The sequence below is a fragment of the Carcharhinus amblyrhynchos genome, chromosome 15, assembly GCF_965287045.1.
Source record: "Carcharhinus amblyrhynchos chromosome 15, sCarAmb.v2.hapA, whole genome shotgun sequence".
Taxonomy (NCBI): domain Eukaryota; kingdom Metazoa; phylum Chordata; class Chondrichthyes; order Carcharhiniformes; family Carcharhinidae; genus Carcharhinus; species Carcharhinus amblyrhynchos.
Window position 1 is genome coordinate 24,666,072 of NC_137338.1, and position 27,461 is coordinate 24,693,532.

The 27,461-nt window shown below is 42.9% G+C and overlaps 1 protein-coding gene across 3 annotated transcripts in view; it reads left to right on the forward strand.

Annotated features, from left to right (window-relative positions):
- The window catches only part of eva1c (eva-1 homolog C (C. elegans)), a 110,728-nt gene that overhangs the window by 23,190 nt on the left and 60,077 nt on the right, over positions 1 to 27,461 (forward strand). For 2 of the 3 annotated variants that reach the window (XM_080203601.1, XM_080203602.1), the window contains exon 3: positions 26,683 to 26,888. In XM_080203601.1, coding sequence (XP_080059727.1) covers positions 26,683 to 26,888 — 206 coding nt within the window. Of the gene's footprint in view, positions 1 to 26,007; positions 26,031 to 26,682; positions 26,889 to 27,461 lie in introns of those variants that run through there. The other variant, XM_080203603.1, reaches the window with a different exon arrangement.

Here is a 27,461-nt window from a genome sequence, read left to right on the forward strand (position 1 = left end):
CTTGTGTTGGTTGGTTTGTGACCTCAGACTTTTGTATCCTTTTCTTGACAGAACAAGGTGGAAGAGAGAATGTCTGGGGTGCATGGGGTCCTTAATTATGCTGGATGCTTTGCCGAGGCAGCAGGCGGTGTGGACAGAATTAATGCATGGGAGGCTGGTTTGCATGATGGATTGGGCTAAATGCACAACCTTTTGTAGTTTTTTGTGGTCTTGGACGGAGCAGGAGCCATACCAAGCTGTGATACAACCAGAAAGAATGCTTTCTATGGTGCATCTGTAAAGGTTATTGAGACCCATAGCTGACATGCCAAACTTCCTTAGTCATCTGAGAAAGTAGAGGTGTTGGTGGCTTTCTTAACTATAGTGTTGGCATGGGGGAATCAGGACAGGTTGTGGGTGAACTGGACCCCTAAAAACCTGAAGCTCTTGACCCTTTCTACTTCGTCCCTGTTGATGTAAACAGGGACATGTTCCCCTCTATGCTTCCTGAAGTCGATGACAATCTCCTTCGTTTTGTTGACATTGAGGGAGTGATTATTACAGCAAGACATCCCTGTTCATGCACACAGTTCTTCTTATTGGAATAGGATGGCATGGAATGGAAAGCCTTTTGCCTCCCTGACTCCATCCCCCTAATTAAGTCCCAGGTAGGGAGGCTGTTTTTGAGGTGAAGTGAGAGTGACTGTCATCAAGGCTGCAATTAACCAAGCTTAAGAGCCATTTATAGGTCTTGTACTGCCATTGGTGGTGTTCAAACAGTGGGGGATGGGGGCCAAGCCATGTGAGCAAACTATCCGGTAAAGGCTGATGTACATGTCTGCGCCCCGTGATCAGCAGAGAATCCCACCATGGGCAAGTGAGGGATCAACAGAAAACCACCTCCCTTCCCTCTACAGCAGCCTTCTTGCTGACACCTCCCTGTCTGGCACCAGTGAACCCACCTGAGACACCAGCAACCACAAGCGAGCTCCCAGGGTCAGGACATCAATCAGGAGAAAATCCCCTTGGAGGTGCCGAGAGTCCTGAAGGCAGCCAGCAACTTGCTTGGGATTCAATCGGAGCTCCTGGAAATAGCTGAAGTTAGGCTGTCACTGGTTTTTCAACCATTAACAAGGCCATTGTCGTGTCCTGTCCATCAAATTGCACTCAGAGTCTTTGATAATGAAACCTACTGGAATGATATCGGAAACATTTTTATTTGTAAAACAGCAGTGGGATTATTAGTGAAATCATTTCCAGTAGAACACTAAGGAAGATGGGCAGACATATCTGTACAGAGCAATTCATTACTTAAGGAATGTTAAGTTGTTTAGAATTTTAAAACTGGTTATCTTTAACTGAAGAAAGAATGGTTTTTTTTGGTCATTTTAAAGGGAGGAAAGTAACTCTTGTACATTTGTTAGGTACATTTTTATAGTCAAAGCAGTATAAATCCATATGCTTTTTAAGGTAACATGTTGACCTGGAAATATATACTGGAGGATAAATGCTGAAGACTTCATGGAATCATAGAATCCTCCAGTGCAGAAGGAGGCCATGTGGCCCATCGAGGATGCACCGACCACAATCGCACTCAGGCCCTATTTCCGTACCCCCCAAATTTACCCTGTTAATCCCCTGACACCAGGGTCAATTTAGCATGGCCAGTCAACCTAACCCGCACATCTTTTGACCATGGGAGGAAACCGGACCACCTAGAGGGAACTGTGTTCTCTCCATGTTCGCCACGTAGACACAGGGAGAATGTGCAAACTCCATGCAGACAGTGACCCGAGGCTGGAATTGAACCTGGGTCCCTGGCGCTGTGAGGCAGCACTGCTAACCATGCCACCCATCATTTATCCCTATTGTTCAAACACAGGTTGCATCACTGCACTATCATACATGCCTATTTTTACCAAAGATCCATTTAAAATCGTGTAGCCGAAAATCCCTGTGGGTGGAAAGGAAAGGAAGTTGAAAGGACTCAGCGTAAGCCATGTCAGCTATGAAGGCTGGTACGATCTCCAAAGGCATCTTCTGAATGGTTATAAATCTTACTTTGAGCAAGTTGACCTGATGAGGACAGGATACTGAAGGGGATTGAGTACCTGGTGTCGAGACTAAGGCTCTTTGTGAAGGCAGAGATGGCAAAAAGGTGATTTTGTTTCACCCCTTTAAATCCCATGGCACCTAAGTTGAACATTTACCTTTAAAAGGCAATCTAAATAGACCAGGGTGGACACTGACAGTCTACCATGGCTACATAAATTACAACATTTGATCTGGATCCTGTACTGGGGTAGGAAGGGGTTCCACTGGAGCACATTTCTACTGGTGATATGGACGCCAAGAATTTCAGGCTTTATCTTTCCTTATTTTGTTGAATAATGTCAGGGTCAGGATGCTAAACCCTTTCTCAGTAAATGTTTTGGCTTTTCTCTTGGACTGCATCCACTTTGACCATTTCCATTTCCATTCAGTTCCTAGCTTGGGTCTCTGAGTGTGTGGAGTTTGCACATTCTCCCCAAATCTGAGTGGTTTCCTTTGGATGCTCCACTTTCCTCCCAAGTTAGGTTGATTAGCTGTGCTAAACTGCCCCTTGGTGTCAGGGGGATTTGCAAGGTAAATACACGGCATTAAGGATATAGATAGAGCCTGAGTGGGATAGTTGTCAATGCAGTTTCAATGGGCTGAATGGCCTCCTTCTGCACTATATGGATTCTATGATTCTTGGCAGGAAAGGGTTGAGAACTTTAGGGAGGGAGGTGGGTAGGCTGAGATGGTGTGCTTGACAGGTAAGAAGAATGGAGGTTTTACTACCTTAGAGGGGCTGCTCCCTGATCTGCAAAGGGCATGCCCTGAGGATAATACCGCCCCTTCCTTCTTGCTCTTTGAAAAGGTTTTGTTTTGAAAACACAGCCTGCCCATACTCACCTGACTGCCCACACATTTAACAGTGTGGGCATTGCATTATATGTACACTCACACCCCCATCCCTCCCCTTACCAAAAACAAGCCTGGTTGCGGGTATGTAAAATGCAGCCCAAAATTTCTTATTATTCTGCCTTCAGTCAGACTTACTGTCCTTCGTGTAACACATCAACTGCTGCACTTCAAGACAATGCAAAGCCTTTAGTCATCTGTTAGATGATGTAATGTACAAGACAATTCTTATCAGCTGCACGCAAACTGCATCAAATGTAAGAGCTGTACTTGGCATTTTTCCAGCCTACAATACTTAATGCAGAGGAGTAATGTGGTCTTATTTTATTTCTTTGAATGTTGATTTTTCTTTGTGGCATTCTAAATCCTAATTCCATCGTGCCAGTCCCCATTCATGGAGGTGGTAATTCTCGCTGGTAAGGAATAAAAGTGTGGGTAGCAAACCTGCACCCTTTTGTCCTGATCTGGCCAATTTCATTGCCAGGGTAGGTATCTCAAACCCTACTTACCAATAATCTTTGGAGTCCAGCCAGCTTCAAGGTCAGAACATTGAATACAGGAGTTGAGACATCTTGTTGAAGTTGTACAAGACATTGGTAAGGCTACAGTTCTAGTTGCCCTATTATAGAAAGGATATTATTAAACTAAAAAGAGTGCAGAAAAGATTTATTAGGATGTTACCAGGACTTGATGGTTTGTGTTATAAGGAGAGGCTGGATAGACTGGGATTTTTTTTTCCTGGAGTACAGAAGGTTTAACTTTCTTGATCTTGATCTTATAGATAATGAGGGGCATAGATCAGCTAGATAGCCAACATCTTTTCCCAATGGTAGGGAAAACTAAAGGGATAGCTTTAAGGTGAGAGGAGAGAGATACAAAAGGGTCCAGAGGGGCAATTTTTTCACACAGAGAGTGGTGAGTGTCTGGAACGAGGTGCCAGAGGCAGCAGTGGAGGCAGGTTCAATTTTGTCTTTTAAAAAGCATTTAGATAATTACATGGTTAAGATGGGTAAAGAGGGAATTGAGTCAAATGTAAGCAATTGGGACTAGCCCACTGACAAACAACTGGGCTGCATGAACAAGTTGGGTGAAGGGCCTGTTTCTATGCTGTAAACCTCCAAGACTCTGAGTCATGCTTAACCTCCATAATCTTGATTTGGGAACTTCTTCAAAGTTAAGTTTAAAAGCAACAAGTCCAGGCCCCCTCATTTCCTCCATGTCTCCTCAGTACCCTCATGTACCTTTCATGCCTATTCACTCAGTACACAGCAAACCAATGAACATTATAACAATAACAAGTCTTGAAACCTCATGAAATAAACACCCATTCATAAATGTGCTTTGAAAAAGAACTACTGCCCTTCCAACTTTATAAAAATATCACTTGGACACTTTGGTTCATAGTTTCAATAACGGAAACTTGACTCCACTTCACACCTCTTATCCACTTTCAAATGAACATTGAATAAATATTGTAAAATTACAGGTAAAAGAAAAAATATCATCTTATAACCTCGTAAGTATGTCACTCAATCAAAGATAACACTCCATTTCAGTCCAGTAAACAGTACGCTGCTAGGCTGATTCCATGAGCAGAATTTTACGGCCTTGCTCGTCTCAAAACTATAAAATCCCGCCCCAGATTAATGGACCTTCTCATTGTCCACCCCTCATCCGATCCAGTTCCCATGATAGGCAGGGTGATAAAATTCCAGCCCTTGAGTCATTGATGGGGTTCAGCCAAGCATTCATAATGAGGATATCTGAAGAAACAGATGTCTGGCTATCTGTTACCATCGATACAATTGCCAGATGTAGGAGTACTAAACTACATGGGTTCCTACCACAGTGTCATCTACTATGATGGGGACCCAGGTACCAAATTCTGGGTTTCTTAAACCTTATCATTTGAGCATGGACTGTCACCTTGCTGGTAAGGTGCTTGAATTTCTATGACTTAAAAAAAGTAAGATTTAATTCGGTTGTTGAAAAATGCAGGTTTTTAGGTCCATGATTATGACAGAACGAGTCTCAAATGTTGTTGACTGGAGTTTTTATTTTCGCTTACAAGTTCTGTCCATGGGTATCATGATCTTTAATCAATAACATTTCAATTATTAATATAGGCATTAATCCACTATAAATGGCTGTGACTTACTAGCATTTACTGCTATTAAAAGTCAAGGGTAAATAAGATGTAATTGTTTCAGTTCCATGCTACGTAGATATTAATACTGCAAAACCAAGCAAGAAGTTTGAGTTAATGCTATTTCAATAATCTCAGTGGGTGCAAGAGACAGAATCTGGGAAATGTAAGTGTCACATTGTAAAAGTAGAAGATTATCTTTGAGATTGAGACACATTAGGCTAATGCAAGAAAGCTCGGCATTATATCTGTTTCACCCCATGCATGCCACTAAAATGTGTTTCATGGTGCCGTCACTGAATGTAAGATGGAAACATCCCTAATAGTATTTGGCACCAAATGTACTGGTTCACGAAATAGAAAATAGAAATAAAAAGGGGATTTCCAGTGTGATACCGGGCCTGATTACATAACACATAGACAACAAACTCACAATGATGTCTGCATGAAGCATTTAAATCCGATACTAATTTTTTAAAATTAAAACAAAATTGTTTTAAGAAGAGGAAATTTGAAAGGTGTAAGACCCATTTTATAACACTGGTAATCTTGGAGTGGAGATGCCGGCGTTGGACTAGGTTAGGCACAGTAAGAAGTCTCACAACACCAGGTTAAAGTCCAACAGGTTTATTTGGTAGCACAAGCTTTTGGAGTGCTGCTCCTTCATCTGATGAGTCTTTCTGTGGTAATCTTGAAGGGAGAACACAATGGCTGTGTATGGTAGTAATGCTACATCTGTAAATTTGTGCCATTGGGAATTTAGATCATGAGAGCCTGCTCTTAATTATTTCTTTTTATTTCAGAAAATTGATGATTATTTTAGCACATAAAATAAGTTTTAAACAAGGCATCAACAACAAAATGCAGTTTTTTAAGTTTTTATTTAAAACAATCTGAAATGTGCTTGGTAAGGTTGTTTTTTTCAGCTCATTCACAGGATGTGGGGTGTCACAGACTGGGTCAGTATTTATTTCCCACCCCTAATTGCTCTTGAACTGAAGCTGCGGATCTGGAGTCACAAGTGGGCCAGACCAGATAAGGATGACAGATTCCCTTCCCTGAAGAACATTAGTGAACCAGATGGGTTTCTTCGACAATTGACAATGGTTTCATGGTCATCAGTAGACTCTTAATTCCAGATATTTTTTATTGAATTCAAATTCCACCACCTGCCATGACAGGATTTGAACCCAGGTCCCCAGAACATTAGCTGTGTTTCTAGATTAATAGTTTCATGATAACACCATTAGGCCATCACCTCCCCTGTCTTTGGTAGATTTGGTGGGTTATTCATGTGCAGATGCATTATCTTCATGACAATAAGATGCTACCACCAGATGCTACTGTGAAGAACCACATGTCAGCCAGCAATGAGTGCTGATACACAATTCTCCAGGAATCTCTTCCTTGCTCCAAGTCATTTGCTGGCTTGCATATTTAAATATTCGTTAAAACAAAGTCAGGTCCATTTCCACTCATTGGCATGTTCAGATAAAACAGTGAGCATGCCATATGCAATACTTCTGATATATAGAAACATAGAAACTAGAAGGAATAGGCCATTTGGCCCTTTGAACCTGCTCCACCATTCATGTTGATCATGACATCCTGATCCCCCTCTTCCGTTCCATATCCCTTGATCCCTTTAGCCCTTACAGCGAGATCTAATTTCTTCTTGAAATCAGACAACATTTTGGTCTCAACTACTTTCGGCTGTAATGATTTCTATAGATTCACCACTCTCTGGGTGAAGAAATTTCTCCGCACTTCAGTTCTAAAAGGTTTACCTTTTATCCTCAAACTATGACCCCTAGTTCTGAATTCTCCCCACCACCAGGAACATTCTTTCTGAATCTACCCTGTATAACTCTGTTAGAATTTTATAAATTTCTATGAGATATGATGGCTTATTGAGGAATTGTTTGTTTGGCTCTTCTGTAGGATTTTAACTTTTAAAACACTTTGGGCTGATTCTGAAAATAAATCTCTGTGCCACTCATCTATCCTTCCAGGACAAGGGAACAATTTACTGAGACAAGTGCAAGTTCATATATTTTCTTGACATCTCTGTAATATTCCATTTTCAGGCATACAACAAAGAACATAATGGAGATCTATTCCGGGGTAAACTGAGATGACAGGAATGTCATGTATATGTGCATCGTTTATTATTTAGCCTCCATTTGGCAAAGGCGTCATTTAATTGCGATGTTTCCTCTCCGCCATCTTTGACAAAATATATGCATCCGTCATCTGGATTCCAACACCTGTTAAATATTTCAGTTATTGGGAATTGAAAGAAATCTAGTGGGGCCTTTGTCTTTAGCAAACACTCCATCGCTTTCTGGCCAACCTGGCTTATTAAATGCAGATGGCCTTTGTATAGCTCTCTGTGAAGTTGGGCTGTACAATCCACAGTGGTTCCTCAGAGAAAGGCAAGTGAGTGTTTTCCTAAAGCTGCCAGGTGGTTTCTTTTGTTCTACGTCACAGCCAGACATAGGTTCAGCCATTTTGTTGGTCTTTTATAAATTTTAAAATTTTTGAAATAGCAGTGCACTTATCTATATATCATACAGCATGAAATCTTAATCCTCCCAAGTCTGTTTATATCATTTTAACACTATTCTTTTAGGGATAGCAGCATGTAATATTATATACCTTTCACTTTGCCAGACTAAGGTTTTCTTTAAAAGGGAAGTCCCCAGTTTAGAATTATTACATTAACTTTTGGCTGCATTCCACCATCTGCCATGGCAGGATTTGAACCCTGGTCTCTAGAACACTAGCTGAGTTTCTGGATTAATAGTCTAGTGATAATACCATTAGGCCATTGTCTCCCCAATTTGACCTTGTGTTCCCATGTGCAGCGCAACACTAGATTTGCTAAAATAAAACAGGAAGGAAAGAATAGTCTGCCATTGAGATTACATCCTGTCGATCATACTTTCCAAACGTGTGAATTAATAATTACAATTTTATTCCAAATTGACCAGTTCCTCATTTTAGTCAGACTTTAAGATTTCTATCTCTTATTGGGCTGAGTTTGTTAAATTGGCACTGTTTTGACTTTGGGATATTTTACAATTTTTTCCCCAGAGCAGTTCATCTGCACTTCGCTTTTTCATAAAAATAATACTGTCCGGGTCTCACTGGATTGGAAGGTTTCTGTAGCAGGCAGGGTAGTAGACAAGACAAGTCATCCCAAATGCTTCAGGGAATAAATTATTAAGGGAAGGTTCACATTTGGGCAGTGTTAATCCAGTTGTTAATGGGCAGAAGCCATTGCATGGGACCAGTCATTAATCAGTGGAGATCAATAATACTTTTGGAATCTCTCTGTAAGCCATTACAGTAATAGCTTTCAAACAAACTGATTGATTATGTTGCTCTTTACAGTAGCAGGGCTTTTCAGAAGTTAGAGTATTTGGTGGGTAGGGCACTGTTGTTGTTACTATTTATCTACCCAGCACTAACAACTATCCTGGAAGTACTTCATACCTTATGCCAAAGTGGAAAGTAAAGTGGGTTAGATCTTATTATCCCAGTGTGGGGTAAATACACGTCAGGTGGAAGATAAGAGGTGCGGGGGAACCCAAATATGGGATTCCTGACCCAATTCAGGAGGCGGCACAGCACCACAGTGGTTAGCACTGCTGCTTCACAGCACCAGGACCCAGGTTTGATTCCTGCCTTAGGTGACCTGTCTGTGCAGAGTCTGCATTTTCTCCCTGTGTCTGCGAGGTTTTCCTCCAGGTATTCCGGTTTCCTCCCACATTCTGAAAGAAATGCTGATTAGGTGCATTGGCCCAAACGGGCGTCGGAGTGTGGCAATTTGGGAAATTTCACAGTATCTTCATTGCAGTGTTAAGGTGAGCCTTACTGGTGACAAATAAATAAATATATAAATTTCTGCCCTCTGCTATTTTCTAGGGTGTGAGATAAGGGAGACTGTGATCTAGCATTCATATAATGCTGAAACCAGTGGCTTCATTGCAAAGGTGATGATTTCAGAACCCCCACAATTTTCATGGCTTCAGAAGGCTTTTAAAGATGATGTGATATGCATCAGTTTAGGTCATGAACAATGGGGGAAACCAGTTCCGTCCTATCTTTTGATAGCTCAGTTTAAAATGTGCTACAGTCATAATTAGATAATGTATGATATTTTAGGTATGATTTTTAATGCAGTGATTGAAAATAGGACTTTGGGAAGTGACTATTATAGTGATCAGCACTTTATCCAGTGAATAAAGTGCTCTTTTGCATTGAATAGTATTAAGGTTTATAATTTAAAGCAACATTTGGACTTTGTGCTCGAATCTCCACATTCATTGACAATCAAATCAACTTCTAAAACTTGGAATACTTGACTGACTTATCTGATTGACAGCTTAACCATCTGTTAATGGCTATTTCAAAGGTTTTAATTAATTCAACTCTGGAGGTTTTGTTGACACAGCTGAATTTTATTAAATATTCTTGGCTGAGCTCCAAACCCCACTTATGGATTCAACTCAGCAGGGGTTGCTGATACAGCTATCAAGGGGATTGTGACTTTGCTTTGATCAATGGTTTTCTGCGCTCCTATGAGGATTTTAAATGTTTTTGAGTGCCTGTGCATTTATTTTGACAATTTTGTAACCACTTGGTAGGATTAACATTATTTCAGTGGAATTTGAATGATTGCATGTTTGATTAACTGTTTATAAGCACCTAATAGAATTAGTGTTTTTTCGACAGGACTTTGAATGGCTGTTTGTTCATTTTGAAAGTTCAATAGGCATCTCATAGGCCTGAATGAGCATCTCAAAGACTTCTCAAAGTTATTATAGGGCTCATAACTTCTGTTCATAGTCGATACTGGATGAGCGTGCATGGAGAGTCTTTGGAGTTAGGAGTGTAGGGTTTCGATTGGACATCAAGTGTAGAGGGATCGTGGGGGCAGGGAATATAGAACATAGAACATAGAACATTACAGCGCGGAACAGGCCCTTCGGCCCACAATGTTGCGCCGACCAGTCTTATTTTTAAAAAAAAAACATTGACCCACTAATCTAAACCACTCCTTTTTCGTCCATAAACCTATCCACCAATCTCTTAAACGCCCCCAAACTAGGCGCATTTACAACTGCAGCAGGCAGGGCATTCCAGTCCCTCACCACCCTCTGGGTAAAGAACCTACCCCTGACATCCGTCCTATAACTACCCCCCCTTAATTTAAAGCCATGCCCCCTCGTGCTAGATTTCTCCATCCGAGGAAACAGGCTATCACCATCCACCCTATCTAAACCTCTAATCATCTTATATGTTTCTATAAGATCCCCTCTTAGCTGCCTTCTTTCCAGTGAAAACAACCCCAAATCCCTCAGTCTCTCCTCATAGGACCTCCCCTGCATACCAGGCAACATCCTGGTAAACCTCCTCTGCACCCTCTCCAAAGCCTCCACATCCTTCCTGTAATGTGGGAACCAGAACTGCACACAGTACTCCAAGTGCGGCCGCACCAGAGTTGTGTACAGTTGCAACATGACGCTGCGACTCCTAAATTCAATCCCCCTACCAATAAACGCCAAGACACCGTATGCCTTCTTAACAACCTTATCTACTTGATTCCCAACTTTCAGGGATCTATGTACACATACACCTAGATCCCTCTGCTCCTCCACTCTATTCAAAGTCCTCCCGTTAGCCCTATACTCAACACATCTGTTATTCCTACCGAAATGGATTACCTCACACTTCTCCGCATTAAACTCCATCCGCCACCTCGCGGCCCAGCTCTGCAACCTGTCCAAGTCACCCTGCAAACTTCGACACCCTTCCTCACAATCTACCACACCTCCGACTTTGGTGTCATCAGCAAACTTACTAATCCACCCAACTATACCCTCATCCAGATCATTAATAAAGATTACGAACAGCAGTGGCCCCAAAACAGATCCCTGAGGCACACCACTCGTAACCGAACTCCATGATGAATAATTACCATCAACCACCACCCTCTGTCTCCTATCTGCTAACCAATTCCTGATCCAAGTACCTAAATTACCACCAATCCCATACATCTGCATTTTCTGCAGAAGCATACCATGGTGAACCTTATCAAACGCCTTACTAAAATCCATATATACCACATCTACTGCCTTACCCCTATCCACCTCTTTGGTCACCTTCTCAAAGAACTCAATAAGGTTAGTAAGGCACGACCTTCCCGCTACAAAACCATGCTGACTATCTCTAATCAATTCATTACTCTCCAAATAACTATAAATCCTATCCCTAATAATTCTTTCTAAAACCTTGCCCACTACAGAAGTAAGACTCACTGGTCTATAATTCCCAGGGAAGTCTCTGCTCCCCTTCTTAAACAATGGGACAACATTCGCTGTCCTCCAATCATCCGGTACTATACCAGAGACCAACGACGACCTGAAGATCAGAGCCAGTGGCTCTGCAATCACCTCTCTTGCCTCCCATAGAATCCTAGGGTAAATCCCGTCAGGACCAGGGGACTTATCTATTTTCAACCCTTCTAGAATATCCAACACATCCTCTGTATCAACTACAATACTTTCTATTTTACACCCCTTCACCCCAGTGACCTCCTCAGCTACATTCATATCGTCCTGTGTGAACACCGAAGAGAAATAATGGTTCAATGCCTCTCCAATCTCTTCCGGTTCCACACACAACTTCCCCCTACTGTCTGTAACTGGCCCTAATCTTGCCCTGACCAACCTTCTATTCTTGACATACCTATAGAACGCCTTAGGATTCTCCTTAATCCTATCAGCCAAAGTCATCTCATGCCCTCTTCTAGCCCTTCTTAACTCCCTCTTCAACTCCCTCCTAGCCAATCTAAAGCTTTCTACTGCACTACCCGAGCCCTCAAGCCTCATCCGAACATAAGCCTCCTTCTTCTTCCTAACCAACAAATCAACTTTTTTCGTGCACCACGGTTCCCTAGCCCTACCAATTCCTCCTTGCCTGACAGGGACATACCTATCACAGACCCACAGTAGCTGCTCCTTGAACAAACTCCACATTTCAGACGTTCCTAGTCCCTGTAATCTCCTAGTCCAACCAATACTTCCTAATTCTCTCCTAATGGCCTCATAGTTACCCTTCCCCCAGCTAAAACTACTGACCCGAGGTTCATGCCTATCCCTTTCCATCACTAAGGTGAACGTAACCGAATTGTGGTCACTATCACCAAAAAGCACACCAACTTCCAAGTCTAGCACCTGGTCTGGCTCATTTCCCAGCACCAAGTCCAATATAGCCTCACCTCTAGTTGGCCTATCTACATATTGAGTTAAAAAACCTTCCTGCACACTTTGAACAAAAACTGACCCCTCTAACGAGCTAGAGCTATAGCTATTCCAATCAATGTTAGTAAAGTTAAAATCCCCCATAACAATTACCCTATTACTTTCACTCCTAACCAGGATCGTCTCTGCAATCCTTTCCTCAACCTCTCTAGAACTTTTTGGAGGTCTATAAAAGACTCCCAACAGGGTGACCTCTCCTCTCCTATTTCTAATTTCTGCCCATACTACCTCAACAGACAAATCCTCATTAAACTTCCTCTCTGACACTGTGATATAGTCCTTGACCAATAATGCTACTCCACCCCCCCTTCTACCTCCTTCTCTACTCCGACTAAAGCACTTGTACCCTGGCACCTGCAACATCCATTCCTGACCCTGCTCTATCCACGTCTCTGAAATGGCCACAACATCAAAGTCCCAGGTACTGGTCCACGCTGCAAGTTCATCCACCTTATTGCGAATACTCCTCGCGTTAAAGTATATACATTTCAAACCTCGCTCCGCCCCACCCTCACAATGCCGTGCAATGCCATCCCCTTCTATGCCCCCCTCACTTTCACCCCCTCTACCCAGGATCCCACTCCCCCTCTGAATCAGTTTAAACCACTCCGCATAGCCTTCACAAATTTACCCCCCAGGATATTTGTTCCCCTCTGGTTCAGATGTATACCATCACTCTTATAGAGATCCCATCTTCCCCAGAATGAGCCCCAATTGCTCAAGTAATTAAACCCCTCCCTCCTGCACCATCCCCTCAGCCACAAGTTCAAACTTTCCCTCTCCCTATTCCTCTCTAAACTATCCCGTTGGCTGGGGTGTGAGGGGATTGGAGGTATGGGGGGGGGTGAGAAGGTGCACATGAGAGGGGTGGGGGCTAGGGTGCCTAGCACTCATATAGAACTGGGCTAGGCAGGAGAAAGGATCATGATATTGAAAAAGGGGAGGCGATGGCCTAGTGATATTGTCACTAGATTATTAATCCAGAAACTGAGCTGAACTTCTGAGGACCCAGGTTTGATTTCCAACATGGCAGATGGTGAAATTTGAATTCAATACCAACTGCTGCCCGCAACACCCCCCCCCACCAAGCCCTTGGACATCATCGGTCCCAACACCCTCTTCCTCGCGTCACCAGACATCTCCGGCTCCGATTGACTCCCCTCTTCCCCTCCCCCCACCCTTGGCCAGCTTCCTGATGGTCAGCCCCGGCCTCCAAGCGTGAGCCCCACTACCAGCCCCCACGCAGAGTTTTCCACCCCCTTCCCCTCTACCTACCCCCCCCCCCCACCCCTTGGTCTGGCTCCACCCCTGTCTGTCCTTACCCCATGAAGTGCAGCCCCCTGGACACTGCCTTGGGCTGCTTGGCATTGCCCCGTAACTGTTTTCTCGACTAGTGTAGTGGGGTGAAAAAAATCACATCCGTTACACGCTCCACGTATTCAAAACATTTTCCTTCACTTGACATAATGCTCTCGCCCGTAGTCTTTACCTTCTCCGGATTCATCTGAGGACAGTTTAACTACTGATGCAAAATGTTAGCTGAGATCTGTGCCGGAATTTTACTGACACACTCGCCCCGAAGTTCGCAGAACTGCATTCTCCGTTGGCCTCAGGCGGGACCTTATGAATCTTGGGCGGGTGAGGTGGTAAAATTCCAGCACTGAAGTTCCCCTTTGTGTTTCAGTTTGTATTTTGAGAAGGGGGTGAGGTCTGCAAAATGTTAAAGTTAATTTATTGGTTACAGGTAAGACTTACATTAACACTGTAATGAAGTTATTATGAAATTCCCCTCGTCGCCACACTCCAGGTCTATGCACCTAACCAACACATCTGTCAGACTGAGGGAGGAAACAGAAGCACCCGGGAGGAAACCCACACAGACACGGGGAGAACGTGCAAACTCCATTCAGACAGTGACCCAAGCTGGGAATCAAACCCAGGTCCCTGGAGCTGTGAGGCAGCAGTGCTAACCACTGTGCCACCGTGCTGCGCATGAGTTTCAGTCTTTTTCACAATGCTTGGCACGGCCTGTGAATAATTAGAATGGCAGAGGAAGGAAACGCGGGTATTGTTTCGTGAGACTGCTCTTGAAGCAAAATCTGTTGATCAGCAATAATGCAAACAGTTTCTTACTCTTACTTTTCCACAATGAAGGCAGGAATGAGACTGCTACGGTGTCACAAGTCATGCAGCAGCAAGTTCCCAAAGCTGATCTTGTCACAACTAATTGGACATTGATATGACGGAATGTTTTATTTTGTTCTACTCATAATCTGCTATACTTAGCATCAAATCTAATGAAGCCGAGTTCTAATTAAGAGCAAGCTTCAGTCCTGCTTTCTCCAAGCCCGACTGGTTTTATGACACAGATGTCCTGATGGCAGAAAGTTTTAAATTGCATTTTCCCCGGCCAATCATGTTTTCTTAACCTATGTGCCATATAAACCACGTTAAAGAAAACCCTTGACATGTACGGGTTTTGCAGTAAAAAAAAGATTCACATGATGCAGGAAAAGACTTGAGTGTGGACTAGTAAAGACGAAGACAACTTTTTCAGTCAGCAGGCACCACTTCCTTCTGACAGTGTATAAACTGTGTGTGCAACGAGATGACTTCAATGGTCTTTTATATTTTGAAGGAAGTGTTGTTGGATACATTCAGAACATGAATGAATTATCAGCAACAGTGTTGACTTTGGTGCTTGGCAACTCAGGGAGACTCAATCTCCTCGGTGCAATATGTTGAGGCATCAGACCCATTTGAACTTTTGGTTTAAGATCACACAAGCACAATTGAATTGGCAACAGGAACAACTGGATTAACTATTTATAGATGGTGAGAAAATCTGATGATTCACCTTACTTCAAAGGTAACTGCTTAATATGTGAGATTTTGACAATCTGGGCTCCATCTGCTGTGTGTTTAAAGCTTATTTTATTTAATAGGCTTACATTAACACTGCAATGGAGTTACTGTGAAAATCCACATTCTGTCGCCTATTCGGGTACACTGAGGGGCAATTTAGCATGGCCAGTACACCTAACCAGCATATTTTTTGGACTGTGGGAAGAAACTGGAGTACGTGGAGGAAACCCACACAGATGCAGGGAGACTGCACAGTGACCCAAGCTGGGAATCAAACCTGGGTCCCTGGCACTGTGAACCAGCAGGGCTAATTAATCACTATGCCACCCCAAGTTTGTTTGCTCAACAGGCAACACTGTTAATTCTTTTAATTGCATGTCATTTAATCCTTTTTGTATTGGTCTGATGTTAGCTGGATATTACTCAAGAGAAAATCCTGAAATAAGTCAAGTTACACCAAGCATGGAGACCTTTAACCTGTCAAAATGGTGGTGAAGTGTGTCGGACACTTTAGCACTCATCTAAAGCCACAGTGGGAGACTCGAATCGTTTCCAGGTTCAAGCCTCGCCTGATTTCAATCAGCAAGTTTGGAAGTCAAATATGTTCTCCACTGCAGCTTACCAGTCTCTGAAGACTGAAATTTGACTTGATGATCCAGTAGACTGGTGGCTGAAAGAGTTTCAACTGCTGTTCCCTGGATGGAGGGTGCGAAAGCAGGTTGGCAGTAAACCAGAAGATTTCCATGGAGCTGGGAGGCATGATTAAAAAAATTATCAACAACCCTTCCCAGAGCGAACTGTAACTGACCTTTTAAAGACTGCTGGTTAGGCCACTCGATGTCATGTATAGAATCATAGAATCCCTACAGTACAGAAGGAAACCATTCAGCTGATCGAGTCTGCATCGATCACAATCCCACCCGGATCCTATCCACACAACCCCACGCGTTTACCCCAACTAGTCCCCATGACACTAAGAGGCCATTTTGAATGGCCAGTCCACCTAACCGACACATCTTTGGACTATGGGAGGAAACTGGAGCACGCCCACACAGACATGAGGAGAATGTGCAAACTCTACACAGACAGTGACCCAAGCCAGGAATCAAATCCAGGCCCCTGGCACTGTGAAGCAGCAGTGCTAACCACTGTGCCACTGTGCTGCCATGTAACTGGGCCTAGTCTACCCACTAGGGAAAAGGTTTCTGAAAAATGATAATCTTCAATACTGAGCTTTGTTTAATATTTTCATGTATTTGAATTTTCAATTAAGTGGAAGTTATTTTGGTGTTAGAAAATTGGAGAAGTTGCTCGGATCAGAATAACACTATACTTTGACCAGGTGTGCGTCTAACTGGGTTTTACTTTGTAATCACAGTTTAATCTTTTTAATCTGTTATCAAGGCATGACGGCAACTGTTGTCTCTGTTGCTTTGTAGTGGAGGCATTATATTTAAACATTTGTGAAACTACATTAATGAGAATGGATAAGTATCAGTTGCAGTACATTATAGCAATTAAGCTGACATATTTAGTGCAGTTCATTTCTCGAAGGTTGGCCTAAAGCAAACTATTACATAGTCTGTTCCAAACAGCATCTCAAATTATAACAGCCACTATGGTAACATGATATAATGAAAAAAAAATCTCTTTAATGTTACTTTCCTTCAGTGGGATGGATCGAGCTAAGGAAGTATAGTCAAAAGAAACTCTTTGTGGACTATAAGGCAATAAATTTAAGCCAAATAAAGTTCGCAGGAAAAGATCTTGGTGGAAAAGGAAAACCCTGAATAGATCAGCTAAGACAGCAATATCTCACTTTACCCTGGGTCTTTATTGTTTCTGGCAGCTCAGTGTTCATGTAAACTTTGAGTGCAGTACATTTGAACAGAGCAGTTAGTCCACTGAAAGTGTGTATCCAGCTTCATTTATATTTTCCCTGCCTTACACATGGATCAGCTTATAATGAAAATTTAATTTCTCTCAGTACGCACATTGATGTTCACTATATTCCCATGGACTATTTTCAAATATAAGAAAGATTTAGGGGTGTTGATTTTAACTCTTCTGCTGCGCATGGTCTGGCAGTGCTGGCATTTTGACAAAGACCTTCAGAAGGGACAGCTGCCTACATGAAGCATGCAACAACCTCTATAAAGTATTTAAATTGGGATTATACGGTGTCAGTGGAATCCAGCACCATGTTCACTGGAAAAGAACACAAGTTGCGTTCAATGTTAGACTCACCACACTCTTCTAAGTAGTACAGGCATGAAACAACATTTAAGAGTGCCACTGGGGTGGCACAGTGGTTAGCACTGCTGCCTCACAGCGCCAGGAACCTGTGTTCAATTCCTGGCTTGGGTTACTGTCTGTGTAGCGTTTGCATGTTCCCCCTGTGTCTGCGTGGGTTTCCTCCAGGTGCTCCACTTCCCCCCACAGTCTGAAAGACATGCTGGTTAGCTGCATTGACCCAAACAGGTGCTGGAGTGTGGCAACGAGGGGAATTTCACAGTGACTTCATTGCAGTGTTAATGTAAACCTTACTTGTGACTAATAAATAAACTTTACTTTTACTTTAAGGACCATTGACCCCAATCCATCAGTCATTGGAATCTATATCTGCTTGACTTAGCTGGACTTTTTAAAGAATGTTTGACCTTGGAAATCACTGTATTTTTTTCATTCAGCTTCAGAATCTTCAAAATGCCGAGGGAAGTACTACACAGAATAGACTTCCACATCTTTAGGCCTGGATTTTCATCCTCACGGCAGCAAGGGGAGTCAAGAAAATTTTTGGGTTGATGCCACCCATCCCTGCAGAGGCGGGACCTTCATTGCTGGGGGTCAGATGGAAGCTGGAGTTGAACCAGCTGAGCTGGGAAGAAGTGTGGAGTCACCCACAGATTGCTGATGGTGGCAGGGCTTTTTTTTGGAGGAAGTGACTACCAAGGCAGGAGGAAAGCATTGGGAACGACAGAAAGCATTCTTTCTTGCTGTATCACAGCTTAGTATGGCTCCTGCTCTGCCTAAGACCGCAAGGATCTACAAAAGATGGTGAATGTAGCCCAATCCATCATGCAAACCAGCCTCCCATCCATTGACTCTGTCTGCACTCCCCCCCCCGCCACGGCAAAACAGCCAGCATAATTAAGGACCCCACGCACCCCGAGCATTCTCTTTTCTACCTTCTTCCTTCGGGAAAAAGATACAAAAGTCTGAGGTCATGTACCAACCGACTCAAGAACAACTTCTTCCTGACTGCTGTCAGACTTTTGAATGGACTTACCTTGCATTAAGTTGATCTTTCCCTACACCTAGCTATGACTGTAACACTACATTCAGCACTCTCTCATTTCCTTCTCTATAAACGGTATATTTTGCCTGTATAGCGTGCAAGAAACAAAACTTTTTGCTGTATGTTAATACACGTGACAATAATAAATGAAATCAAATTCTGGGCTTTACAAATCTGAGGCCTGGAGTCCAAAAGCAAGGAAGATATGGTGAACGTCTATAAAACACTGGTTCGGCCTCAACTGAAGTATCATGTCTGATTCTAGGCACCACACTTTAGGAAGCATGTGACTGCATTAGAGTGGGTGCGGCAAAAACATGTTTGAGAAAGTTTTCAGGGGTGAGGGTTCGCAGTTACAAGGATAGAGTGGAGGAACTGGGATTGTTCTCCTTGCAGAAGAGAAGGTTGAGAGGTGATTTGATAATAAACGATTTTGTAGGGGGGAAGATGCTGTTCCCATTTGCAAAAGAATTGAGAACCAGAGGACACTGATTTTAAAGTAAATGCCAAAAGTAAAGGCAACATGAGGAAAATTGTCCTTTTTACCCAGTGGTTATGCTTTTTAGTGCACTGCCCGTTTGTGTGTGTGTGATGGAGGCAGATTCAATTGATTTGATTTGATTTATTATTGTCACATGTATTAACATACAGTGAAAAGTTTTGATTCTTGCTTTCTATACAGACAAAGCATACTGGTCATAGAGAAGGAAACGAGAGAGTGCAGAATGTGGTGTTACAGTCATAGCTAGGGTGTAGGGAAAGGTCAACTTAATGAAAGGTAGGTCCATTCAAAAGTCTGATGGCAGCAGGGAAGAAGCAGTTGGTGCGTGACCTCGGACTTTTGTATCTTTTTCCTCACGGAAAAAGGAGGAATAGAGAATGTCCGGGGTGCATAGTGTCCTTAATTATGCTGGCTGCTTTGCCGAGGCAGCTGGAAATGGACACAGTATCAATGGTTGCAGCTTTCAAAAGGAATTGGATGGTTAGCTGAGGAGAAAACATTTGCAGGGACTTGGGGGAAAAGATGGGGGAGTGGGGCTAGCCTTGCATAGAGCTAGTACAGGCATGGTGGGCCAAATGTGCTGTAACATTCTATGATTGCATATCAAGCAGCAGAGCCTGTAGATGCTTTTTATCTGATCTTGCCTTTCTTAGCTTGCTTTGATCATGATCCTTTGTAATATCATTCTGAGATTTATGCTTCGATAAGAATATACTTTTCGTGATTCCAGATAGTTCAGAACTGTTTGTTTGAACCTGTGTACCATTCATAATTGTTTGTCAGCCTTGACTTTGTGGATCTGCAAATGCTAGATGATTTTCATAGTGTTCCAGTTTTGACTGTATTATTCTTACTTGGAGATAAATAATCATGAAAGGCCAGCGTAGCAAAGCAGTAGGACATGACTTATTTAAAGTAGGCTGGCATGGAAACATCCTGGAGACTATTATCTGAAATGAAATGCCATGGATTCCTCGTATGTGATGTGTACATTCTAGTTTGAGGTATTATAGACCTATTAACTTGTACAATTGGAATATGTTTTTAACCTTAAAGAGAAGTTTCTAAACAGTCATCATTGGGTACTTTCCAGATTTCAGAATGAGCTTCTGCTAGACCTTAATGATTGTCATTTTAATTACTGTAATCTCTGTTTAATTACTCATTCTGTGCTCTATTATTTGCATTTTTTTTTCACTTGGGATTTTGCAGCTTAAGTTAAGTTTATTTATCAGTGCCACAAGTAGGCTTACATTAACACTGCAATGAAGTTACTGTGAAAATCTCCTAGTTGCCACACTCCGGTGCCTGCTTGGGGACACTGAGGGAGAATTTAGCATGGCCAATGCACCTGACCAGAACATCTTTTGGACTGTGGGAGGAAACCGGAGCAACCGGAAGAAACCCATGTTGAAGCAGGGAGAACATGCAGACTTCACACAGATAGTGACCCAAGCCGGAAATTGAAACCGGGTTTCTGGCGTTGTGAAGCAGCAGTGCTAATCACTGTGCCATCGTGCCACCTGCTTCGAGTCATAGGGTGGAATTTTATGGCTTTGCTTGTCCGGAAACCATAAAATCCCACCCAGAGTCAACAGAACTTTCCGTGGTCCACCCCTCACCCACTCCACTCTCTGTGGCAGGCAGGGCATTAAAATTCTGGCTATAGAGTCATGCAGTTAGACAATGCAGAAAAGGCCCTTCACCCTATCGAGTCTACACCAACGTTATCTACCAGCAAAGGCTCGCTAATCCCATTTTCCTGCACTTTTCCCACCCATATCCTTAAATGTTCATGATATTTCAAGTGCTCATCCAAATATTTTTTAAATGTTGAAAGGTTACCAGCCACACCTACCTTCCCAGGCAGTGCGTTCCATGTTCCTATAATGCTCTGTGTGAAAAGGTTTTTTTCTTAAATCTTCTCTGCCTCTTATCTTAAAACTATGCGCCTCCCTGTGATTGACCCCTCAAGCAAGGGGAGCAGCTTCTCACCCTGCCCATGTCCCTCACAATCTTATACACCACAATCATGCCCCCTTCAGCCTTCTCTGCTCTAGAGGAAACAATCCAAACATATACAGTCTCTCCTTAGAGCTCAAGTGCTCCATCCCAGGCAGCGTCCTGGTGAACCTCCTCCATTCCCTATCTATGGTGCAGCAAAGTGACTGAATTACTAAGCTGCAAATGGCTGACCAGATAAGAGATGGCAAATTAAAATTTGAAATCAATTTCTGCTTTTTTACGTCAGCCAAAATTTGCTGAAATATTATTAGGGTGAATTTCCGCAACAGTTTTACCGTTCACGTGCTGCATTTGTTGGAAGAACTGCAGAAATTGTGGAAAAATGGCATAAATCCCTCTCCCGATTGTCCACAAGGACTTTGGTGGATGAGTTCTGGAAACTTTGGAAAATGGTTTCAATGCGAATTACAATGGTTTCAATGCCGATTCGGCAAGAGGAGCGAAGGTTGATAGTAAAAAGATTGATTCATTGTCTTAAGGGGAGAGGTGAAATGTGGAAAGGGTGGTGTCATGTAAAGTGGGATTAGATATGCACGTGTCAATTGATGCTACAAATGCTGCAAAAATACAAAAAATATTAAAACAGCTTTTTGCCTCAGTTTTTACCAAGTGGGAGTCAGGTTCCAAAAAGGGCACTAGAAAATGTTGTAGAGGGAACTTGTAACTCTCGCTGCATTGCTATTAGCATGGTAGACAAACAGCAATGTGGACATAAGGAATGCCTCACAGCCAGGGATCTGGGCTCGATTAGCAGCTTGGGTCACTGCGCAGAGTTTGCACGTTCTCCCTGTGTCTGTGAGTTTCCTCCCGGTGCTCCGGTTTCCTCCCACAGTCCAAAAGACATTTTAGGTGCATTGCTAAATTCTCTCTCGGTGTATCCGAACAGGCACTGGAGTGTGGCGACTCGGAGATTTTCACAGTAACTTCATTACAGGGTTAATATAAGCCTACTTGTGACACTAATAAATAAACATAAAAAAACTCAGGGATCAAATTAAATGCACCCAAGTAACCTTCCAGAACTAAAAGAGGAAACTGCAGGAACTCACATTTTCCAAACAGCACTGAATAATAGAAAAAAGTGCCTGGAGACTGGAGAAAGACAGGTGTTACTCTTACATTTTTAAAACAGTTACCAGAAGTAACCCAGAAAACTGCAGATTAGCGAGGTTTATGTTGAATATCATTGTAATTATGGAACAGTATGTAAGAAAACGATTCAGTAGTATCTGGATACAAGTAATATCATACAAGGCAGCCCATTTAGTTCCTGAAAGGTCTTGCCAATACAATTCATTGGATTTCTTTGAAGGTGACACAGAGGAACTTGATAAGAATATGACAGTAAATATGATATACCAGGATTTCATTATAGTCTTTGATCTACATCCTTTGGAATAGCTGATACTGAGAATAAAGAATCGTAGAAGAATCATAGAATCCCTACAATGCAGAAGGAGGCCATTCGGCCCATCAAGCCTACACCAATTGCAATCCACCCAGGCGCTATCCCCGCAGCCCCATGTATTTATCCCACTAATCCCCATGACACCAAGGGGCAATTTAGCATAATCAATCAACCTAACCTACACATCTTTGGTGTGTGGGAGGAAACAGAAGCACCCGGAGGAAATCCACGCAGACACAGGGAGAACGTGCAAACTCTACACAGACAATGACCTGAAGCTGGAATTGAACCCGGGTCCCTGAGGCAGCAGTACTTAACCACTATGCCACTGTGCCGCCCCAGTGAAATCACAAATCAGATATCAGTGGAAATATTTTATTGGCTATACATAATTATAGAATTATAGAATCCAGAGAGTGTTGGCACCTGAATGATCTTAAATCAGGCAATACCAATGGAATCACACAGAAGTCTGTTTTGGGACCTTTTTGTTTAATATCTTGACAAGTGATTTGGAGCTAGGAATCACAAGCAGAGGTTAAATTTTCCAATTAAACAAAGCCATGAACAGCAAAGATTAGGTGGGAAGCGACGGCCTAATGACTTTATTGCTAGACTATTAATCCAGACACTCAGCTAATGTTCTGGGGGACCCTGGTTTGAGTCTACAGGAGATAGTGGAATTTAAATTCAATTTAAAAAATCTGGAACTAAGAATCTACTGAAGACCATGAAACCATTGTCGATTGTCAGAAAAACCCACCTAGTTCACAAATGTCCTTTAGGGAAGGAAATCTGCTGACATTATCTGATCTGACCTACAGGTGACTCTAGAGCCACAGCAATATGGTTGACTCTCAAGGACCATCCAAGGGGACTCGGGATGGGCAATAAATGCTGGCCAACAAGTGACGCCTATGTTCCATGAATCAGTAAAAGAGATAAGCTGCAGGAGGATTTGAATATATTTGGAAATTGAGCGATTCACCACAAGTGAGCAGGAGCAAGTGTCTGAGACAGGGCTGGAGAATTCCTGTCAGAGGGCACAGGCCCCTCCAAGCCCAGCTCAGTTGAACACAGACTCTGAGCCTCAGGGGTGATCGATGAAGAGCATCACTGTGGCCCAAGCGGAGATTGCTGAGGTTTTGTCAGCTTTTCCAAGGGCAATGTGCAGTTTTGGAGAGAGTTTGGAGGAGCTCTCGGGTCTTTGTGCTGTTGTCTGTTTCCAGTTGAAGAGTGGCCAGCTGTGTGGAGCATCAGAAGCAGCAGGCAACTGGGGGCATGCTGACCCTTACCCTGCACATTGAGTCTGCCAGTTAAGCCTCATCTAGGCCATTCATTGACTCACTAATGTGGAGCAAAGTGCTTGCTACCTGATGGCGAGCGGGCTAGTGCGACTAGGCCATGAGGGGGAAGCTGGCGAAAGGACACATGGAAATGGGGATTTGGCTCAAAGCTCTGCCCCTCTCCCCACTCCCATCCAATCAGAGCCTCACATCCTGCTTCCCAGTGACCAAAGTCTGCCCCTTAGCAGATGCAGGTGGGGCAAACTTTAGCAATACCACAAGATTCTAAAATCTGGAAGATGCCAGCCAACAACACTTGAGCAGGGAAATGAGCAGCCAGCTTGTAGCTTTACTGAAGCAATTTGGATGTGCAAGAAAATGTCCTGTGAGTAAAAGTCTTTCTTGGCGTGTTTCACAGTGGTGGATGCAGCCTGTCATTGGCCTGCAGTGGGATCTTCTGATCTGCCACTATCAATTGGGTTTCTCATTTTATGCACTCTCCCTCCCACTCCCAGAAAAATCCAACCCCTGTATGGACAGACTTTCCAGTCTGCCAAGTGCTTAACCCCATCAGTCCCTGACATCCTCTCGCCTAGTTCAACCTGGCAAATTCCAGCGAGTCCAGGAAACTCGTGGACTGGCCGTCAAAGCCAGAATCAATCTTTAAAGATGCAGTTGATTGGCTTCTAGCACACATTAGACCCATGGACCCATGTCCAAGTTGGCACCAGAGCACAGTGGCTTCTTATGAGCTGTGCCCAGCATATCCTCTGATTCTATCTTTTGCTCTTGTTCTATGCTTTTAAAATTCTAACTCTTATAAACTCTCTAATAATGCTTTAATTCAATTTCTTATATGAAATTGATCTTTCTCTACACCCTAACTATGACTGTAACACTACATTCTGCCCCCTCTCGTTTCCTTCTCTGTGAACAGTATGATTTGTCTGTATAACGCACAAGAAACAATACTTTTCATTGTGTACTAATACATGTGACAATAATAAATCAAATCAAATCAAATGTTAGTAGCAGAATCATCTGTCCCATGGGGATTTCCCACGTGCTCATGAACTGGCTCCAATTAAGTATGAAAGATGATACGATCTGATTATCTTTCTAGAATGCCTGCACTTTTTGATGCTTGTATCAGATTTCCCCTCTCCCACAATGGCAGGTTGAACCTTTCCCCAAACATCAGCTGGGGCACAACCAGCAATTTATTAACATCCCTACTTTAGTACCATACTCCATGAAGTTCCGGTTATCATATGATTCTGCTTTCAGCTGCTCTATCAACTTGCCCTACCACCTTCAACTAAACAAAACCCAGAAAATGTTGGAAAACTCAGTAGATCTGGCAACTCTGAAGAAGAGTCGTGTGGACTCGAAATTGCACCTTTCTTCACAGATGCTGCCAGATCTGCTGAAGTTTTCCAGCATTTTCTGTTTTTGTTTTACCTTCAAAGGTACACGTGTCCTCAGGTCTCTGTATTCTTGCATATGCTTTAAAATTGTATCATTGTGTTCATCTTGTCTCACCTCATTCCTTTCTTTTACTAATGGCGGAAAGAGAATGGATCCAGGCATATTGGAAAAAAAAGTTGACGTGTGGCATTGCAAATTCTACCTTGTACGGCGAGAGTCTTATCTCTGCATCTTTTAGTTTTTTGCAACTTGTTTGGGAGGTTGAACTAGGTGATTTACTATTTATTCTCAGGCCTTAACACTAATTAAAGTAATTTTTCTTTAAGTGATTGCCAAAGATTTATTGCAACCAAAGAGTATCTGGCTCTTGGCCTTGGGGCTACTTGATTTTGCCACGATAATGTTGATGAATGGGTGAATTAATGAAATGGATGAAAAGTCACACTGTAAATAGAGTATCCATATCTGACTACCCTACTATCGTTCTTGCTTTTAGTCTGTTGGTTATCACTAAGCAAAGGGTTGGTAATATGATATGACCCAACTGTACATGAAACCAAATGTAAGTTATTGTAATTGTTTTCCTGGTAAATGGTCTGCTTATTAGTGTAATGATCGTTACATTACGTCAAAGCTCAGTGATGTTATTTTGTTAACGTCTGTTGCTTCTGTTTTTCCTGTGACACAGGAGGCAGTTATAACCTCAGAAAATGGGCAGATGTGGGAAGTTACCTGTGTTAAAAATCTAAACCTCAGCTCCAACCCAGCTCCAGTGACCCCCCTCCACCTCTGATTTGAGGGAAGGCAGGATGGGAGGTAGGCACTCAACCAGCTCCCAGGAGGATTACCACTTTAAATATAAGGCTGCACACTTTATTTCTAATCCTGGATGGCTGAGTTTCCTCGGGAAAGCGACAGGGAGGCGAGGACAGTGAGATCCAGGAAGTAAGCACCAACACCAACATTCAGACATCTCCGCCCCCCACTACCCTCAAACTTTCCCCTGCCCCTGCCATTCACAACCATCTCACGTCACCACAGGTCTCCCATCATCCTTCCCAAGCTACCAATTCACACCTGATGCCTCCAATATCTGATACCCTTCAGTCACTTCCGACTCCCACCCACCTCACAACTGAAGTGGAAATCCCAACCCCCGTCCATCCCCGAATCCCGGGATTAATTCCTCCTACTGCATTGCAGCCCAGCCCACCAGCCAGGCTCAGGCTCAGTCCTGCACCCTTCATCCAGTTTTCCTGACTTTACTGGAAACCAGGTCTATCCATCAGACCTCCAGGCAAAGTAGTTATTAATGTCACACCCGTGCTGTGAATTCGATGGCTCACAGCATGCAGGTTAACCCTGACATCTGGGTTTGTGCTGCCAATGAATCAGAAAATTAAAAACCTCTTCCCTCATAACTTCCTTCAAATATCCAATACTATTCTCTTTTTTTTTGTTCCTGTAGGTTACTTATCCAAAGTTTTGCGACGCCACACGGAGCAAGCTTGTGATGGTGACCACCTAAACCTATATTGTCCTCGAGATGCAACGATAAGTATACAGTCAACGTTTTATGGACGCAAGGTGCCAAGTTCTCGTTTGTGCCCTGGTTTACACTCCAGAAATGTGATGAGAGAAAATCTAAACTGCACAGCGCCAACTACTTTACAAGTACTTCAAGAATTTATTATGTATTTCTTATTGTCCTAACAATGGAACGTAAAAATAACAGTAAGAGCAACAATTGTACCCTAAAATTTATGTTAATAGTGGTCATTTTTTAAGATTACTATCTCCTTGGATGGTGTCGCTTCAGCTCATGCTAAATCTATTAGAATCAGTGGGATAAATTTTCCAATCCCGCTTGCCGCAAGAATCATCACAGGCAGGACTGGAAAATTTACCCCATTGCAAGGTCCATTGACCTCAGTGGGAATTTCCAATCTTGGGATAGGTGGGACTAGAAAATCCCACTCGGTGAATTTCAACTGAAGTCAGAGTTCACAAGCCATCAAATGTTATGTGGGACTTACCAAGCTTTATTAATTTAACTAAATTTGTATTTTACCTGATAAATCGGGCTTGCATGTAATGGTCCATGGACTTACTTTTTAAGATACCGGGCAGGATTCTCCGGCCTCATCCGTGGCAGGACCCATTCCGATCCAAAACGGAAAATGTGACGTTCCAACCAAACCTCAATTCACTCTCAGCGGCACTGGAAAATCCCAGCCACAAACAAGA